A 20,298-nucleotide genomic window follows, 5' to 3' on the forward strand; every position below is an offset into this window, starting at 1 on the left:
TTTTTTTTCGACATAGTATAGTAAGGCGTTTTTTTGCGCCAAAATTCATGATGATTTTTTTTGTCAAAGAAAACCTTTCCTGGAGTGTTTTTCACGGCCTCCTTTACATTATTTCATCATATGGCACGTTTTTACAACATGTTTGAAGAATATTTTTTAGCCAGCTTTATTGCCTCATGGCTCTAGTTCCATGAATAAGGCTCAAATCTGTACACTCAGATCTCTAGACGGACACCCTGAAATGAGCAAAAATGCATAACAAAATTGGCTGACAACAGTTGGCCTCGGTACACACTTGTTGATGACGAGATCGGGTGCGAAGCAGAGCATGCTACCGTTGCACTGCTCGTATGACCTCCAACCGAGACTGAAAGACATGAGGAAGAGCCAGGAGCACTGCAGCAATGTCATCTGGTCATCAAGGTGCAGGTTGCGGAAGCCTAAGAAGGGCAGATAAAATTGGTCAGACAAGATAAACAGGCAAAAAGAAATCCATAAAAACAGAATTATAGCAACTAAGTAAATAATTTGACTCTGATAAAGAGATCATTACATAAGTGAATTAGGTGGATGTTTGACACAAGAGTAATTGCACCATGATGTCTTCAAAAGAAAACAAGATTAAAGTGTTTTTGCTGCTTGGAAAATTAGGACTGTATTAGAGCGATGGCCTGCACTGCAGATGGTATTTACACATTCTGTTTTTAATTTCATAACAGCACAGCGCAATATTTTCACTTGCCGATTTCAAAGAGACACAGAAACACTGAACAAAAATAGAAATAATTGCCCGATACATGACTAAAACTGTGTTTTTAAAGTCAGAGTTAGGAAAAAAACAGAAAAGGACAATCTAGTTTAGCCGATGTTCAAATTGAATTTAAATTGGAGTTCGCTCATTTCCACTCCGTCAGAATTATGAAAGTAGAGCTGCACATGAAAAGTCCTTTCACATTACATTTGTTTAAAACCAGATCTTGCTTATGTAACAGCCGCCCCCCTCCCAGTAATATTCCTCAGTATCAGTAAGCCAGTTGTGGACAACGCACGCAAAACAAGATGTGAAGCCAGATTTGCTCCTCATTATATAGTCACATACATAGAAATCCAGTAAAAATAACAACAAAAAACGACTGTGTTATGTTTTCATGGGAGTTTTTTTTTTTAGAAATATGATCTAAATCTACAAGTGAATACTTGGAGTGATTATCAAGTCATGTGCCTTGTTTCTCATGACTAGAAACCAGGTGTGGGTGGTTAAAATTCCAAAGTCTTTGTGTGTATATTTTTGTTTTTGTGGACTGGGAACTGGGTAGCCACTAAAGCCTGCAATTATATTTTGTCTTGCCATTTATGGCTTGAATTCAGGTTATTTTGACAACAGTAAAATGTAAGTATATCCCTTTATGAATAAATCCCAAAGCTATTTGTCCTGGAGTCTTGTCTTGATCCAATTAGAAATAACAAATCTCAAAAAAAGGGCAAGGGCACTTGTTCCAATTTTATCTTACATTTACTTCTGTATTTGCCTCTAGTACTGGTGCCATTAGCATGTCATTAATGATACCAGGAAATGGCAAATTCCTGGAAAACCTACACTTAGCTTTATAGTCACCATAATTCTGTTAATGTCATTTTTTCCCCCTGTCAAAGCACATATTCTGTAGACACAAAAATCCTTGTATATATGTAGCTTTTGAAACAGTGGCACATTTCCAAGTGGTAGCAGGGATTCACACAAAAGAGCTTATGTTCAATGTAACACCAGTGCTATAAAAAATGCACATGCTATACTTCCTCCTCCCGTGACACCCATACTGACAATGAAAAAAAGCAATGACCTGAATTGACCTGAGATAAAAAGTACAGTTTCCTCTCATTGTTGAAACATTTGTAATTACCTTTAGCAGTAAGGCCATTATATCTATGCAAACTCAAAGAGATATTAGCCAGGGTCATGAACTTATCAAAGTCAAAGTACTTTGGAGAGGCCGTGTGTTCTAAAGTGAATTGTTATTTCCTAGACCACAATTACTCTCCTCCATCTGTAATGTCAGATTTGGCTATTACAGAGGTCACACGTTTTGTCACATGAGTACAGAACATCTGCCAAGAGGAGAAATCTGATAAAAGAATCTGTCTTTGTACAGCCCAAAGTTAGACACATGGATTATTTCCACAATGGCCACCATTGCATCAGTTAAGATAACTAGCTGGCTACAAGCCTAACCACAGAATCTGACAAATGATGACCCTTAGCTATGGAACTGCTCTCTCTTGGCTTCCTGTTAACTGTATGATTCCACTCAATCAGCTAGAAGCCGAAGTCTAAATCTTAAGGGCCATATCAAAGTTACTCATCTGACTGCAGTAGAGTCTTAATAGCCACTTCTAAGCACTAGACTAAACACAGTGACATTCGGAATAATAGAAGGTTCTGTTTCTTCATTGGAAAGGTCATACATTTTGCAAAATTTAACTTGTGGACTGACATTCAGTTAGCTGGAGGACAAAAAGAAAACATTGTGATTGTGTATCACATGCTGAGTTGGTATATATTGCATCATACAATCAAGGAAATAGACCCTTTGTATCAAAAAAATTATGCAACTTCCTTGACCAGCTGTAATAAAACCAACCAGTGACTGAAACTGGGTGTCTTTGTTTGGCTCGATCCACTTAACTCTCCATTACCTCCATTTCTGAGCTTGAAAGTGACACACTACTTCAGCAGCAGTGTGCTTCTAAACCAAACAAAACCAAAAGGCTACATATGGTGAGGAGCTTCTGTTGTTACCTGGCAATGACTTGGCCCACTTGACTGCAGAGATGACCTGCTGACCCCCCAGCCTGTTGAGGGTGGTCATGAGCCGTGAGGAAGTGTCCGGCAGTGTGCCGTCATAGCCTGAGTAGATGATCTCTGGTTCGATGGCCTTGAGCACAGACAGCATTGTGGGCACAAGTTGGGGCATGCACCTGGGTATGACTGGAACAGGCATGTTGGGAAGGGGCTCTGCTGGCCCAGGGGGCCGTGGCACTTTCATCTTGATCATCTTCTTGTTTTTCCTCGCTGCAAAGTTGGACAGAGGGATGAAAAGGCAGAGGAAACAAAAACGTGAATTTCTTGGCGTATAGAAGGTGCTTCTTGAATCGATTTGAACTGTTTGAAACACTTACATTACAACAGGTATAACAATGAATTTGATCTGCAGTTGTGTTATGTTCATAGAGGCATTTACTGTATAGTGCAAAGGCACATAACATGGAGAGACAGATACAAAATAGAATAGAAATACTTTATTGATCCCCAAGAGGAAATTGCAAGCAGAAAAAGTAAAGTGATCATCACTACAAATACTAATAAATAACCAGAAATATCCAGTAAAATGAGAAAAATCCACTAATGTACAAAATGTACAATAAAGTGTAAATTATACTATGGGTAAAAATGTACTAAAATGCACTGCAGTGGAGACAATTGGGATTGAACCAAAACTAAAATCACTAGAGGTTCATCAAAAGTTAATTTCTGCATTGATATTATAATCTTTCTTTACTTGAATTGTAAATGACTCAATAGATGTCAGAAAATTGTGAATGTCGGTCACAATTTCATCTAATTCTCATTTCTTTGTAGAGTGGCAGCTCTTTGTATTTTCAGACCAATGTCCCTCATATGGAACTATGCCTATAATTAACATGCACATTTCCATTTTCCACATTACTCAAGTAAATGTACTTGGTTTAGATAATTCAGTACAGAGTGAGACAAACCTTGAAATTGTACAGGACCTTCATCACATAATACATCCACAATCAACCCCTGATATTAAAGGAAGAGAAACACTCCTCGATTTAAATACAACCACTTCAGTATCTTGTCATCTGGTCGCTTATCGTCAGTTAAACTCTCCTCTTTCCCTAATATTTTAACATCGATGTAAAAATCAAAAGCACAGCAGTGACGGAAACAAATGGACTGAATTAATTAGCAAGAAGTCCAACCAAAAAGCGCAGCCCTCCTGCCCTATCTCGCACTTTTAAGAAAAGTGATCCAAATCTTCACCATAACCTTATGGGTTCCTCCAGTCCATCATGTTTCATTTAATTGGTCTCTCGCTTCGGTGGAAGAAAAAAAAAAGATGAAAGGCCATAACAAAATGAATTGGCAGTTACAAATCTGAAATGTTGTGCACTTTGAGCCTCATAACAAGAGAGGTCTGGAGAACCCAACATGCGGGTCTCTTCCTAGAAAACAGCCATATGCAGTTTCTACAAAAACATTCCATTTTAGATCTGTTTTTTAACATTGGATTAGTTTTTTTTGTTGTTTTTTTACAGTTTCTCTGCATCATTGCAACATCAGCTATGGCAAATTGCTGTGCTTTTTCCACAATATATACATTATCTGGGCGTCATTTTGACATTACCTCGACTAAATGTGTGGCTACTATGAAAAAAACATGTTTTTCCTACCTTCCTACCTTTTTTTTTAAAAATTTCCTCTCCCGGCGTTTCTATGGCAACTAAGAGCCTTTCTGCTGGGAGTCTGTCTGCTGATGCACCGACGTCCATCAAATCCCTCTCTCTGTCCTTCTGTCTCTTCTCCTGCCTGTATGTGAAACTACCTTCACCTATTTCTGACGCTCCACTTTTCACATGCAATCTCACACTATGCACTGATTTGTACAAAGAACTGACAGCGATGTCACGGCTTTAGGGAGCATTAGCTGAAATAACACAATTAAGAAGTTCCAGTCATTCAAGCAGCTTCGCCCGTTGCTTCCCATGTCCGTCTTCATTAACCTTTGCAAAGCTTAACTGTTGCACTGTGTCCTAAACATTTAACTCCGGATGTAGAGCCTGGTCAGAGATCAACAGGTAATCCAAGGTTGCCGACATGGACTTGGCTGCGAATTATGCATTGATCAGCGTGTGTGAAAAGGTCTCTGATTCTGCATGGCCTGCACACACATACCGAACAGCACAACTCCTGCATGCACCGTTTTACAAGACAGATTATTCATAAGGAGATTGTTCATTTAAAAACTGCTGCCGTATCATTGTGGAATATTTGTGCAAGGCTTTCTCCAAGGAGACATCCTCTACAGAACTGTGGCACGTCGCTAGACTGGAGGCCATTTATTCACTCTCAATAGATTTCGAGGTTCTATTTTATCTTCCCCAAACACAAAGTCCTCAACATTTTTAAAAAAACAAAGAGAAAAAGAAAGGATTTTAAAAGCCTGTAGGTGATTTGTCTTCTCGGTCTACAACAAAGCATTGTCTTGATTCAAACAAAATTCCTATGAGCACAGAATTAATACATAAGAGGTAGAAGCTAAAAGCAGAGAGCCATTTCTAGATGAGAGAAATTACTACAAGTATAGTGAATTAAAGAGGAATCTGTAAGAAACAGTATGCTACAGCGCTTTTGGTTTCGAAAACTATAATTCTCTTGCTGTAATCTATAGTAATCTGTACTCTACATATAACTTTAAATAATAAATATCGCAGACTGTCTCCTGTTTCCAGTTTTAACTCACGAGCAAGAAACCTCTAATGCACAAGAACACAATTTAAATAAAGTCACGGAGCACTTTTAAACATTAACTCTTTAAGACATCTAGAAACACAGTTTACACTACACAGTAAATACATCATAAAGTAAATGTTGCAAAAGACTTCAAAAATATGTTGGTATATACACTGACATGTGCTACATTTTATGAATTATGGGGTTACGCAGAAACCAGATATACTTTCAGCATTGCAGCATCAAAGCAGAATAGAAGTGGATTCTCTACAAATAGAAAGCACACGGATGCAAAAGGAATGATTTCAAAGTTAACCGTTATGTCATGTCTTTTTGTGCGGTTAATATTTGAAGAAAAATAATGTTTAGGACTTTTTCTGTTTTTCCTTTCAGTGAATAATTTAATCAATAATAAATTAAAGTAATTAAAACCCCAAAAAAACTAAGTTTCAGAGGTTTTTTGTTTGCATTTTTTTCATGCAAATAATCCCTTTCGGCTTTAAAATGCCTTACATGCAACTACACATTTAGAGTGTAGAATTTGCAGATGTATTGCAGCTCGAGCACACCAGCTCACGACAACTCTGCTCAAAAACCGTAAAACTACTCAACACTGCACAATGGTAAGTTCTAATGCCAGAATTCAGCTATACTTGCTTGAACCGGAAACTGATACTGAAGAAAAATAATCATACAGAAAGTCTCACACTGTAAGTTGGCAGAAATATGAAATCTCAAAACTCAAAATCTTTGTATTTCAGACTCATCGATCCACTGCAGTTTCAGGTCAAAAGCTCTCGGTACTGACTGGTCCTTTCGCTAATATGTCTTCTAGCATATAAAAAAACACCATAGAGACATATTAACAAGACAAACACCTTGATATTTAGCAGAGGGTGTGTTTAAAATATTCTGAATTGACTCATCTTGTATGTGGAAATGTATACAGTTACATACAAATTTAAGCAGTCAAATGTGATGACTGAGAATGAAACTACTGCTGACTCATGTTTTCTAGCATTGCAATGTCGCAGTAGGAGGTGTGTATTTGCATGTCATCTGGCAAACTCCTTGTTTACATTTCACAAGAATGTGTTTGAGGTGTAATTTTTTCCATTTGTCCTTTGCCCTCTGGACTAACAATGTGGGTGAGGAAGGTGTGGGTAGAGTGATCCAATCAAATCAATAGAATCCCGACTGTAAATATATCCAGCCCGCGTGTTTTGTTTTAGCTGGAAATGGAGTGAAAGACCTAAAGATGCACTAACTGACTTGTTTTTGTGAGGCTAAAGTCAGCGGGCGAGTGCTTGGAGACTCTAAATGAAGCCTGTGCTGTATTTAAAGATTGGTCAGTGTTTACCTTCCAAGTTCATTCCGGCTTGAAGACATTTTCTGAAGCGGCAGGCTGGACAGTTCTTCCTGCGGATCTTATCAATGATGCAGTCATTCCTCCCTGCGCACAGGTAGTTGTGCTGGCCTGGTGAAAAAAAATAAAGAAAAAAGAAGATCAGGGAGACATATTAGCTGGCTAAGAAGGTTTGAGGAGGATTATCCTGAGCAGTGTATGTTTACACCAGCCACCTGTTGATTCTACAGTAAGCCTAACAAGCCTGTGGCATCCCATTGATGTTGACGGCTTCACTTCCTCAAAGCTGCGCTTAAGCTACATGGCATATGTCATAACCGTGCACACAGCTTTTCTGAGCACAATAATCACACACAGTCTATATTGTCCACATTCCTATTGTGGCCCATGTACTCGATCCTAAATGGTCCACATTTGATTGCAGACTACGGATGCAAGCTGTGATTCGATTAATTTAATTTGATAAAGAAGCAGCAATAGATTTGTGGCCAGAGGGAAGAGATTATGTGTGGGCTCCATCAACCATTTAAAGAAGAAATGTTTACAAGTAATACAGTTTAGGGAGAAACAGATTCGACTATCAATTAAGTAGTTTGAGGTTTTAACCCTCTGAACCCCAGGCAGTTTCTGGGCTTCTGCTGTTTTTTTTTTTTTTTGATCCTGGCACATTTTTACTCACTGTGGGCTCATTTTTCACAGCAGTATAAAGTCCTGCACCTTTATGGAAACAGCACAACCATGGGTAGAAGTGGAGAGAACTTATTCTGTGCAGTATGAAAAGTTTCTTTGATGATTCATTTCACAAAAAACAAAAACGGAATTAGCATGTACAGCATTCTTCTCAGTGTCCACAGGTGGTTCCAAAACTGGAAGTAAATGGTGACTCCTTCCTATTATGAATATTTTACCACAAACATTTTTAACTTGCATCCATACTTTCTTCTACCTTCTCTATGTAAGCAAAACCTGCAGTTCAACCAAAAAGTCTCTGAATTTTTGTCCCCTGACTGTTGATTACAGTTGAGTCTCTTAAAAGCTTCCTGACTAGGTGTTTAGAATTTTTTTTGTGTTTTACAGGATCGGTTTATTAAGAGCAGTTCACTTTGTAGCATTAATTTTGATGAAGTATCACAATTTTAAGCTTACGATTTTAGTTGCGTTTTGCTACAGAGCAGCATGTCACTGATGAGCAGTTGAAAGACCGCTGGAAAGTTGAAAATCAGATTACTGTTTTCGCATTTCCTGGCTCTGATAAATGGTGTAATTTTGGTCATATTTGAAAGAAAATACACTTTTCAAAACTGCTGACAGGCTTTGGGGTTCAGAGGGTTAAAGAATACGGCTGTCAGAAATGGAGGTCCGTGGGACATAGAATTTGAAGCTGTTGCTTCAGCTATACAGACACAATTCTTATTTCATTGTAGGGTTTTAGTCTTCTTGAAGGATTTGGTGACAATAACAAAAACATAGAATATCAGCAGACTTATCCTCGGTATTTTTCCTTATGAATTCATGCATTCATAACAAGAAGGACATGTAGAGGATCCAAACAATGCTACAGTAAGATAAAAATCCAATTTATCTGAAATAATTTGCAGCTTTCAGTATAGCAGCCTCTAATGCACCGCCTGCTTTCCTGAACATCTTAGATTGAATATTTATAATTTTCTGTATTGCAAACCTGGATGTACATGATTGCCATTCCAGCTAGTGATGCTATTTTTAAATAGCTGGCTAGAAATTGTGTGTTTTATTACGCCACACACTTGCGCTTTCTCTGCTACTGATACCAGACTCTCTTGAAGTGATTTAAATATGCCTCCTAAAGAGTCAGTTGGTCCAAATGAGTAGAGGAAAGAATGACTGAAGAGGAATTCTACCTTTTTGCATTTATATCGTCTCTTAAATACATAAACTATCATGGTGTGCACCCTATTTCAGTGTATTTTATACAGACTTGGCTCTGTGACTGTGCCAGATCCACCCACTTCGCTGTTACAGCAGCCATATACTTTATAGTGCATGCTGGAAAATCTCTTTAATGTCATGTTACTATATCAGTTAAGCAGAAGTGTCCTAGTCCACAGCACAACAGTGTCTTGCTTTTAGCACATACAGCACTCGTGTGACAGAGCCTGAGGAGTATCACATGAATCCTATTTGTCCAGCATCGACACATTCTTCCGAGTTCAGAAGGAGACATAATGAATGCAAGGGACAAAATTAATAAGGGGGGTGATGTCTCATGCTGTAGAATCATGCCAACCAAACCGTGGGTCATCTTTTTAAGTTTCACTATGACAGGTGTTCTCTGAAATCCAACTATCACGCTTACAAGAATCACCTCAGTTGTTCTGTATGAGTCACAATGCAAAGAAAGAACTTTCCATCAGTACATGAGATCACGTACTAACAGATCATAAATGACAATTAAAAAAACAAAACAAATAAAGGGCTTGTCACTAACGCTTATCTGTCACTGGGAGGAAAAAAGATTGTTGTTGGTTTTCACCACATCCTTCAGTTATCAGTCACTGTGAGCAGGACGTCAGCAGAATAAACTTATGACAGATTTCCTTGTTTTAGTTTCACAGGTGATACATCCTCCCCCCCCACCAAAAAAAAGGGGTTTGGTTTGACCTTTTTTCTGGACTTTCTGATCTGAGCTGCATCATACCTAAGGTTGAACTTTTTAGCTCGGTCTTTGCAACAGAAAAAACAATGCCTTAGTAGAGCCCCATTTGAGTTGCATTCCTCCACTGAAAAACACAAAGCTCAGAAGCATGCCTTGTTAAAAAGCATATGTCCCTTTTGGGTGACTGAATTTCTAACTAAACACAAACTCTGCCACCATCAATTACAGTTGATTTGGAGTGGTACAATGAAAGGCTTTGTCACTTCTGTTAAAACAGCCTCACTTATTTAAGAGCAGATCTACACTGTAAGGTGTGTCAAAAACAGAGGACATCATTTTGTTTCATGTTCTTGAAACACATCAGAGTGGATATTAATCGTACTGAGACTTATTTTGCATCTCACATTATCTAGTAAGCCATAATTTGTTTAATACACACACTGAGCGGTTTCTGCCGGAAACAAGAACTTACTCAAAATCAACACTCTTTGAAAAAATGCCATTTGGGACCATAAACCCTGATCTACTGATCTTGACTGTTCTTTGAAATAGTATGTGTTTGATGCAGCTTTTTGAACTACAGGGTATTCAATAACACTGCTGGTGCTATATAGTCGAATTTGAAAGTAATATTGTATAGTATGCAATTTATTCTACACTATAACTGTATTCTAGTGGTGTAACAGGAGCACATTGTCCTGTACATTGAAATCATATAATATAATTAATCCCAAAACATCCTGGTGGGGAGGGGAGCATTATGAACAGCAGTGTTCAGTTGAGCCACAGAACTGAGAGCTTTTTCTCTCTCTCCAGCATAGTTTGTGTACTACAAAGCAAGTTTGACATAGCCAGGCTTTGTGTTAGCTGGCTCAACAAAATCTAACAACCTAACCCAAACCTAAACCCCCAATCAGACAGACATAATGAGTATCAGCAGTAATTGGTAACTTAATTTGTTAACCCAACTCTGTGTTTGTTCCCATACAAAGTTCAACACATCATGGCCTTCTCCATTCAAGAAGAACAGGTTGTAATAATGGAGAGCTATGAATAATATGAAAATGTGAGCGCTGTTGCCGTCAGTATTGCAAGAAAGGAATGCTGGTGCAAGTTATTATCTTTATTTTACCTCTCAGTACGCTCTCAATGTAGCACTTTTCTTTCTAACACGACAGCTGCATATTAGAGGTCTGAAACTGTAAACTTAATTCATTTAAACTTCATACTCAACAAGTGCATTTAGGTCCGACACTGTCTCATAATTGAGGATTCATGAAAGTGAAATGACTGAATATTCTGTGGGATAAATACAGATTAGTCCGCTTTTTAATGTGTGTTCCATTGGCATCAACTCAAGACCAAGCATAAAAACATTTGTATGCATTTTCTGCATCACCAGCTGAATCCATGTAGGTTACTGTGGCAACGAAATGCATACAGTCCGTGCTACTGTAACAGCACGGCTTCAATCAAGTGGCATCACATGGAGGTTTGCAAATGTATTTCCTCAGTTGAGAATCTGTATCACACATAGAGGACAGAGGATAGACAGGGGAAGAATTGGTGAAACAATGGCACTTCTGAGCACATTTAAATCTCAAACTCTGACTGGAATCTCCTGCAGAGCAGGTTAGCATTGCAGAGCATTGTTCTATGGCACTTATCCAGGTTATTTTCTGGTGACTAGATCCGTGCTTGTGTTGTATCTACTCTCAGATGTATGTCAATTTGGATAAAAGCGTCTGCTAAATGAAATTTTAGAATTGTAGCAGAGCAGGGTACCATGGTGGATCTAACCAGGTTAAAATAAGACACCTCTGAGGCAGTGAAAACTCTGGCTTTAGGCTCAACATACATCGTTAACTCTTTAATCTTGCTTCGTGGTACACCCCTCAGGTGATTTAAGGAAACCAGCAATGTTTGGTCGTGGTCAGCCCTGTTATTGCAGGGCTGAAGGAGCGCATGCCATCCCCATGAAGGTTCAGCTGCAGCAGGGTGGAGAGAGCTCAAAATAAATGAAAGACTGGCCAATGTAAGTTCTGCCGATACGCTAGCACAGATGCTTGCCAATCAGCCCATCAAGCTGGAAATATAAACAGGAAACACCAAAATAAAACAGGATGTAACACATTTTAGTCATGTGATTAGCTGACCATCTGTGAGCTCCTGCTAAGGCTGGTCTGGACTTTGCTTCAGTTTCATGCATTTTGGCTCCTGAAAGAGCAAAAATGGAAACTGAAATTCAAAGTGAAAGGTGAGAAAGTGAATTGAGTGTGATAAATGGCCGCAAAGCAGGTTGTAAAACCACAGATCGGAAACATTCTGGGTTTTTTTCAGTTTTAAAACCACAGGTTAACCTCTCAACTGTTATTTTCAGTGTTTCAAACTCTAGTACCAGTGCTGTGGAAAGTAACAGCAATTTTATCTTGTATGTGAGTTTCAGTATGTTCCACTGCAATCTTTAGGCATTATATGAAGAATCAGTGTAATGAATGTACAACAAAAAAGCTTGTTGGCCGGCCATGCATTGCACATTTCACCATCATTTTTTACTGTTGGCAATCAGCACAGTGGTATGTGGTCATTTTTGGCAATGACAACTATGACAAACTATAGTTGGCTCTCCTTTATTTGCTGTTGGTAGCAATGACTGTTGGATTAATGTAGCCTGTGAAATGTCCAAAATGTTCTTGTAGATTACATGGTTCATACAAGTTCACTTCTTTTTGCTTTAATGTTGTCCACTTCTTAAGATGCACACCCAAGATAGAACTCAGATAGAAAACACTATTTCAGTAAACTTTGATTTTCCAGTATTCACTAAATTATGTATCTCTGTATGGGTCACAGAGCAAAAAGCATAACATTATTCACTTTGTGGCATCCATGATTACTTCCATCAAAGCGATATAGTTCTAGTCTTTTTTCACTACAGCATTTTTAAGAAAATGTCTCTTGAATTGTGTACTTGTATTCAAGCAAGCTTGCAACTACTTTATATTGAAGTTGTCCACATAATGCATAGTGCTGCCTGTCAGACTGTGGTAAAACCGGCCTCTGTAATAGGGATTCAGTTCATTTTAGTCTCCTATATAACTCACTGTTAAAGATTGTTTTTTTTTTACCTGTGAACAATGAGCCTAAAATGAGCACCAATGAACACTGAATCTGTGACATGAAGCTCAGTTAAATTATGCGTCATTCTACAATGATGCTGGCTGAAGCTAAATGCAAAAAGCTAAATGGAGCAGACACTGGAAGGTCAACTAACGTAGCACTACAGATAAAAGATTGGCATGACACAAGCACCTCAAACCAAAACAGGCGAATCAGCCTCACTTTCCCCTTACTTTCACATTTCATTTACAACTAAAAAGGTTGTGTACATGAGAGCCAAAAGTCCAGCAATCACCACTAGCAATGTGAATATTTTGAATGGCTCTAGCGAGTTGCTATAAAGTCCAGTAAAACTTAACATTGTCTTGACTGACTCATCTCTCCTTTGCTTCACTCGTGTCTGTTTCCGTTTTCACAGACATGAGCCACATAACAATAGAGACTCTCACAATGAGCTGAAATGAAACAAGTGCATTTTGTAAATTTCTTCATTTTGAGATCACTGGCTGAATGCTCTGCACTATATTTTCACTGGATCTGTCCCAATCGGATCTTAAAGATCTAGATTGGTGCTGATCAAGGCATTTTTTAACTGGCGCGAACATAAAGCCCTATGTTTACGTCTGTTGTCACACAGGTGTTATAAGGGGAAAGCACAACTTGTAGTAAGAGACGAGGGATTTACATTTTTAAAAATAATTTTCTTGATAAATGCAGCACTACAAATCAATGATTGATGAATTGATGACACAAATTGAGCACAAGGTATTTGCCCTGTCAAGATAGTTATTTTAGCCATGATGTGGACCAAATACATGAGGTTCCATTTGGACATAGAAACACTGTCCTAGTGTGACTCATTCTCTGCTAAGGACACCATTACTTCACAATGTCTCTACATAACATATCAATCAGCATAGCTATTTGCAGACATGTTAATGCTGTATTTATGTTCAATCTCTTGCATACTGCATCTTTAAGTCATTAACAGTGACGTGTTGTCAGATACTTAATGTCCAGTTGATAAAAAAGTAATTATGTTCATGCTTCAAAGGTAATCTGTCAACACCACAGAGAGAATCACCTTTGAAACCCAAGTACATCCATGTTTCACACAGATTCGAAATGAATTATGAATCGCGGTGGTGTGATGACAAGATAGCTGCCAGTTCCAGCCATCACCGATATCACGGGAAGTCATTAAAAACAAGCGCGTAAACAGCCATCTGTGGTGTCAAAAGTGCTCAATGAATCCCACTGGTAACTTCTCTCCTTTTTCCTGCCCTAGCATGCATGTCTGGTGGTTTAGTCCTGTCAACTCGCAGCAAGGAGGTGATGAGTTTCAACATGACCGGAGTAGATTAATTCACCCATAATTACTCGTTACTCAATCTGACCAGCAGCAATTAAAAAGGAAGCAACTCATTGTGTGGGTGAATGTTCGGCACTTTTGCTTACTCATTAGCAAAAACAACATTGAAGTACAATCTGATAATATGTGAATTTTACATTTAAATTGACTTTAGGGATGACTGTGAAACACTAAGCTGTAAAAACACTGTAGACACATATCATCAGCAATACTCAGTTCAAGTTTATAGATGACTTCGATCTGATTAACAATAATTTAGTCACGTCAACAGAATTATATTGACAATGTAATGTTGTACAGCGTGAATTTGTAAAAAATGCGCTGATATCAGTTGAGTCCTGCAGGATGTTTGTGAAAGCAGACAGTCATCAAGTGAAACAGTGAAACACATTGGGTAAATAAAACACATCAACAGCATAGGGGAGGAGGAAGTACAGAGGTAATTTTTTGTGGGTCAAGTGCAACAGAATGGGCCTAATTAGAGACAGTGTGTGATTACAATTTTTGGATCGACCACCTGTGAGGACAATGAGGTGGAGCATTCGAATCACAATTTGAAAAGCACATTGAGAAAAAAAAAAAAAACACTCACAGGCGAGTTATGCTGATTTGAATTACCAAATCATTTGCATGCATTAACAGATAGTTTGCGGAAGAGGCTTTGCATATGTCTAGATTGGTTATATTTTAGTGCGGAAGGAATACAGGGACATGGGCAAATCAGAAGTGATAGTATTTCCATCATCATCATGAGTACAGTAATAATTATTGTTATTAAAAGTGCATTTATTTACCATCTGTGTTTTGTCGTGCTCTCCATCCTTCACCATAGAGACAACGACCGGAGAATGGAGAGGTGGGGGGAGAGAAACAAAAATGACAGATATGACTTTCTCAGTGCTTCTGTAGGCAGCTCTTTTCAAAATAAAACTTACACTTCATTTTGAGCGCTTGGCAGTTACACCAGCACCACATAATTAAAGGTGATGTGGTGAATCACAGTTGACAACCATACAACTCTATAATTAGAATCACGTAGATATGAGAATACTGTTCCCCTCATACTGTATGTTCATATTTACAATTCAGCTGCATCACCGTTACACACATTTAAGCCTCAAATAAATGCTTTATTTTGTGCAGGAGACCACGAAATGCAATCAATCCCATTAACGACCGGTCATGTTTGAATCCTGAGCTGTTGGAGAAGGCATCCTTTAATATTCAGAGTAACAAATTCCCTACATCAAGTTTGGTAGCAATGTTAGTTGGAGAAACAAGAGGAAAAAAGACAGAGATGGTCAGTGCAGGAGCAGAATAAATAAAAGAACAAGGCCTTGTCTGTTAGCTGGGACCTGAAAACAAGAGATTAGTGTGGGTCACTTCTATGCTTTAAGTATCAGTGTTGGGTCAACGATAAATAGAGAGCGTATTTATTGTTCACCAAGTCTTTACCAGTCCATTGGTGAGGAGTGCATGCAGTAACTAATTAACTGTTACATTTGCCTCAGAAAGCCATTTCAAACTAATTACACATCTGCAAAGACAGCTTGTGGAGCAGCAGGAAATGGAAAAAGAGCAGCAGAGGGAGGAATGCATAGCAGAAAGTCTTTAACACTGAATACTTCATGTTTGTCGGGTGCATTTCTGTACCTCCCATCTCAAGATTTTGTCAAGGCAATTAGAGTCAAGGCAAGCATCCTGACACACAAGCTAATTGCCAGTGACAACAACTGAATACTGTATTAGAAGATACATAATGATTGTGAAGCGAAGCAGAAGACAGCTGCTGTGAAAGTTCTACAGTAATACTAGACCCTAGGAGACAATACTATGTTAGGGTATTAAGATAGTTGGACGAGGCTCTCTCCTCTGTAAGGTTTTCAGTGAATTGACTAATATTAATCCCTGCTCAGGTAAAGAAGGGGCACAGAAAGAGGAGACGGTGACATACGAGGTCATGACTAAGATTCAAACCCAAATAAAAAACTACTATGTGCTCAGCAAGCACCCTTCTATTTTACTCTGACCTCGGATTTTAAGAAATAATTAAATTTTCTGCTGCCTAAGAAAAGCGAAACAGCAAAGAAGTTTCTCTGTGAGCGAAGGCATTAAGAGCTGATGTTTATGTAATTCAATGAGACTCTTTAGGACAGAATGTACAAAGTAAGGGATGCTAACCGTTTAGGCACACACGTATACAGAACACAGATCTGGTTAAAATCTGGTGCAAATGTGGTCACAGTTGACTATCCAAAAGGGAAACGTTGAAATGAGTACACCTTATTTCATTCGCATTGTACAAATACCATGATTCAAATTGAAACCGAGTTCCCCAAGTAGTGTGTCAGAGTGAATGTAACGAGTGACTGAGGGAGGCTCAGGTGTATGAGACCAACCTTCAACGGCCCTCTTGAAAAACACCTTGCAGCTGCCGCAGGTGACAACCCCGTAGTGGCATCCCGAGGCCTCGTCCGAACACACCAAACAGATCTTGTGGGTCTGACCGCCTGGCTTGGATTGTCCCGCCACCGCAGAGCTGCTGCTTTCTCCTGTTCTGCTAAATGAGCAAGAGAGAGAGAGAGAAAAATGTATTAAATTGTGTGATCAGCGTGTAAATATGTAGATGTCGATGACAAATTGAAAGTAGGCTGTAGAGGGCTGGTGTACTGGTACAGACAGCTTCATTTGTATGTTGTACTGTTGCTAGGAGATGTGAAAACCCTTCTGATAGATCTGGTCAGCTATGGAGGGAAAAAAATCTGCTTGATGCATTGTTTTTCTTTGGTAAAGGCTAAAATGAAATGCTCAGAACAATGGCGGTACAGCTTAAAGAGCTAAACTATATGTGTACTGCACTGTAGTAGGGCTGGGCGATATGGTCTAAAAAAAAATCTCCGATTTTTTCACAAAAAAATCCTGATTCACGATTTATCCGTTGTTTTTTTTTTTGGTTTTTTTTTACCCTCTACCTAATCTCCGCGCGCCGGAGTCCAGTCTACTGTATGCAAATGAGCTGCAGCCCTCTCCAGGTAAACACCCCGGATCGCAGCGGAAATGCGCCGCATGTGGCATGCTGGTCCGGTTGCGGTGCGTTTCCCGCTGCGATCCGGTGTGTTTACCTGGAGAGGGCTGCAGCTCATTTGCATAAAGTAGACTGACTTCTACTTTATGCAAATTCAGCGAGGCGTGCGGAGATTCCACGCATCATGAAACTGTCCACAAACTTCTAAACTATGCGTCGGTGACCTAAAACGAGGACAAATTCTGCTGCTGCACAGATTGTTTCTGCCTCAAATGCTTTCAGAAATACTTTTCGCAGACGTGTTTTTTGAAATAAAAGGGAAAGTTTGCGGCCGAGCCGCTGTGTTTATCCGACTTTTCTGCCGGACTGTCCAGCTGAAAGCTCGGTCATGTAACCACGTAGTGGCCTACTGTTGCTCAGCGCTGTCATGTGACCATGTTGTGGTCCGCTAGTGACCGCCGTCCGTGCGATTTTCAGATGCGGTGCGTTGCCGTGCGGGAAAATAGCATCTAGCGGACACGTACCTTCAGATCTGCACCGCTCGCCGCCATGTTGTTTGTGTATCAAGCGCGGGTGGGAGGGGGGAGGGGGGCGGGCACTCTGAACTACGGGAGCCCAGCAGGCAGGCGTTGGTGGCGGATGTTGTTTAGAAAATCGATTTTCATTAAAACAAATCGACATTAAGTACAAAGTCGAATTAATCGATAAAATCAATTTATCGCCCAGCCCTACACTGTAGGCAAAAAAGCGTTGGTTCCAAAAACATCTTACAGAAAAGCATAGCAAAACTCTAAAAATGTTGCACATCCTCAACGTCGACCTATACTGCAGATAAAATGGTATTTTCTTTAGCACCTTGTGAATGCTGTCATCAGATAAAACCCTGATTTCAGTTTTACATTGTGAATGGTTTGTTAACTTTGATGACTCACTGATTGTCTTTTCATTAATGTGGAAGCAAACAAGTCAATTATAATGAAGCCTGTCACCGGCGACAGCTCCTCTATGAAATAACTAAGCCCTAAAGCTCGCTCCAATCCTCCAATTGTTTTATGATGCAAATTAAAGCCTTGTTTATATCTCTTGGGAAACCTGCTTGCATGCACACACATCAAAGTTGTCATCATCCCGATCGGTCTACAAAGTTACTGAGACACCCGGCCTGAAGTGAGAAACTTAACTAGTCGCCAACATCAATTTGTCAGCTGTATTGTGTCAGAAGTGGCAGCATGCAAACCAAGAGTATGTCAGCAGCGTTATAATGACACTGCTGTGTAATCCATGACAGGAATTTGACCGCATTAAACGGGCTTAAATCTTTTCTCCTTTGTTTGTTTTGGCAGCACACTAGTTGGAATGTATATGGGGATTACGTAACAGAGTTAGCTTGCTAAGCTTGATAATGACTTTACATTCAGGTCTATAGATATCTTAGCCCCGGTGACGAGGTTACTTCCTGACTCGACTAATTCTCCAAGGAGTCGCTTCTTCTCATTCTCTCTCCTTGGCCTTCAAGCTACAGAGTTTTGCAGAACAGGATTGGAGAGCGGAGAGAAGAAATTTGTTAGTGTCCCGTCTTGCAGATCAGAAACCACCCCCGCTGCCCTCTCCAAACATCCCCCGACCCAACTTCCCAGTGGCCAATGCCTCAAAGTCATTGGAAAGACGACACTTGCTTATGTAAACTGGACTGCAACCAAGCAAGGGGAGCAGCGTTGGTGGATGCTGGAAGACGTCCAGCTAAGACGTTCATCCATATCTTAACAGTGAGCTTGTCAAGATCGCTCCGCAACACATCGGGACAGGTTCAGAATGCGATGCCAGCTTAACTTTTGGCAGGCGTCTGAAAAAAAACACAATCACACTGTTTTGCAGATGGCGGTAACAGTAGGGAGGGGAGGGGAGGGGAGAGGAGGGGGGGAGGTGGAAGCAGGAGTCTGAAGTCTGTTCCCAGAGTCTGAACAGCAAGCGTGACCATCACAGTGGTGACATAATGTGTAAAAAATGAAGATGCTAAACGGAGGTGCTAAAATGCAGAAAAACAACAAATATTTCTCCTTTTTGAATTGAAAAATGTCACAAATCATATGGTTTATCACTTATTGCACCACGAAGACCAACTATAGGGGACTAGCTTTGTAAATTAAAAAATGCCAGAGCAAAAACTATCCAGAAAAAACATGCATATGTCAGCTTTAGACCCACACAGTTGCATAACTCAAACCTAAATGACGAAGTGTGACTTATTCCGAAACCTATCAAACTTGCAACAGTTATCACTCTCAGCTCGAGATCAACGTCATTAGCAATGTTATCTGAATCTGACACCACATTTCTGCACCCACAAATCATTTCCACCGTATCGCGCAAGTGTGTCTGTGCATGCTACAAGCTATATGATACATCACAGGCTCTATAGTGCAAGATGGAGTTATTTATGTGGTTGTCAATAATAATTACATGATGACCCCGTGGTAATTCCATGACGTGACAATGAAATGACCCAATTCAGTCAAACCTTATCATGACCTGCATACACTGTGGTTTAGACTTTATCAGCAACACTGGCACGCCGCAAATGTTGGCAGGCGCTTTCTAATATGTACTGGTCTTAACTTTGGATCGACAGTCTGGCAGTAGTAGGGTATTTATAGAAAATGTCCTCTTTTAACCTCTGTTATGGGGAGTACGCTAACCTGTCATGTGCTCACTCTGCTGGTGCTCTCATTATTTGCTCACTTCAAGCAGCTATGGTCAGATTTGAGTGAAGTTGGTGTAATAATAATAATCTGGCTGTGGTTGGGGACTCCTCACACGCTGCAAAAAAAAAAAAATATTCAGACATGCCAGAGAACTGGGAGATCACAGCTACTACCAAACAGCTGAGTGAAACAAATGTCGAAAATTGCATCGCTTTTTGCCAGTCAAAGATTTTCCAGATCATTGGTGTTTTATATTTATCTTTATAGTCTATTTGCTTTTTTGATTCCCAATTTTAGTAATTTAAAGTGTAATAAATGGCTAATGGCTGTTACATCCTGCACAGTTCCTCTCAGTTCAGTTCTAGCATGAGTAACATGCTGGTAGCGTCAAATGACCACAGGGTGGTGTTTGAATTAAACATTTATAACCGCCTCTACTTTTGCTTTATGCTCCTCCCATCGCTGAGAGATCAAGTGCGACCCTGAGCCACAGAGCGCAGATTCAAGCCTCATTAGGAATGCCTCCACACTGGACCGTAGCG

The 20,298-nt window shown here is 39.7% G+C and overlaps 1 protein-coding gene across 3 annotated transcripts in view; it reads right to left on the bottom strand.

Annotated features, from left to right (window-relative positions):
* LOC111574492 (glucocorticoid receptor) overlaps window positions 1-20,298 on the bottom strand; it is a 73,801-nt gene that overhangs the window by 15,997 nt on the left and 37,506 nt on the right. Inside the window, exons 3-7 of one of the 3 annotated variants that reach the window (XM_055017173.1) lie at window positions 16,429-16,586; window positions 14,824-14,850; window positions 6,897-7,013; window positions 2,798-3,070; window positions 296-440 (exon numbers count right to left, since the gene is read on the bottom strand). In XM_055017173.1, coding sequence (XP_054873148.1) covers window positions 296-440; window positions 2,798-3,070; window positions 6,897-7,013; window positions 14,824-14,850; window positions 16,429-16,586 — 720 coding nt within the window. Of the gene's footprint in view, window positions 1-295; window positions 441-2,797; window positions 3,071-6,896; window positions 7,014-14,823; window positions 14,851-16,428; window positions 16,590-20,298 lie in introns of all 3 variants that reach the window. The other 2 variants (XM_055017172.1, XM_055017174.1) reach the window with 2 other exon arrangements.

Source organism: Amphiprion ocellaris, chromosome 14 (genome assembly GCF_022539595.1).
Source record: "Amphiprion ocellaris isolate individual 3 ecotype Okinawa chromosome 14, ASM2253959v1, whole genome shotgun sequence".
Classification (NCBI taxonomy): domain Eukaryota; kingdom Metazoa; phylum Chordata; class Actinopteri; family Pomacentridae; genus Amphiprion; species Amphiprion ocellaris.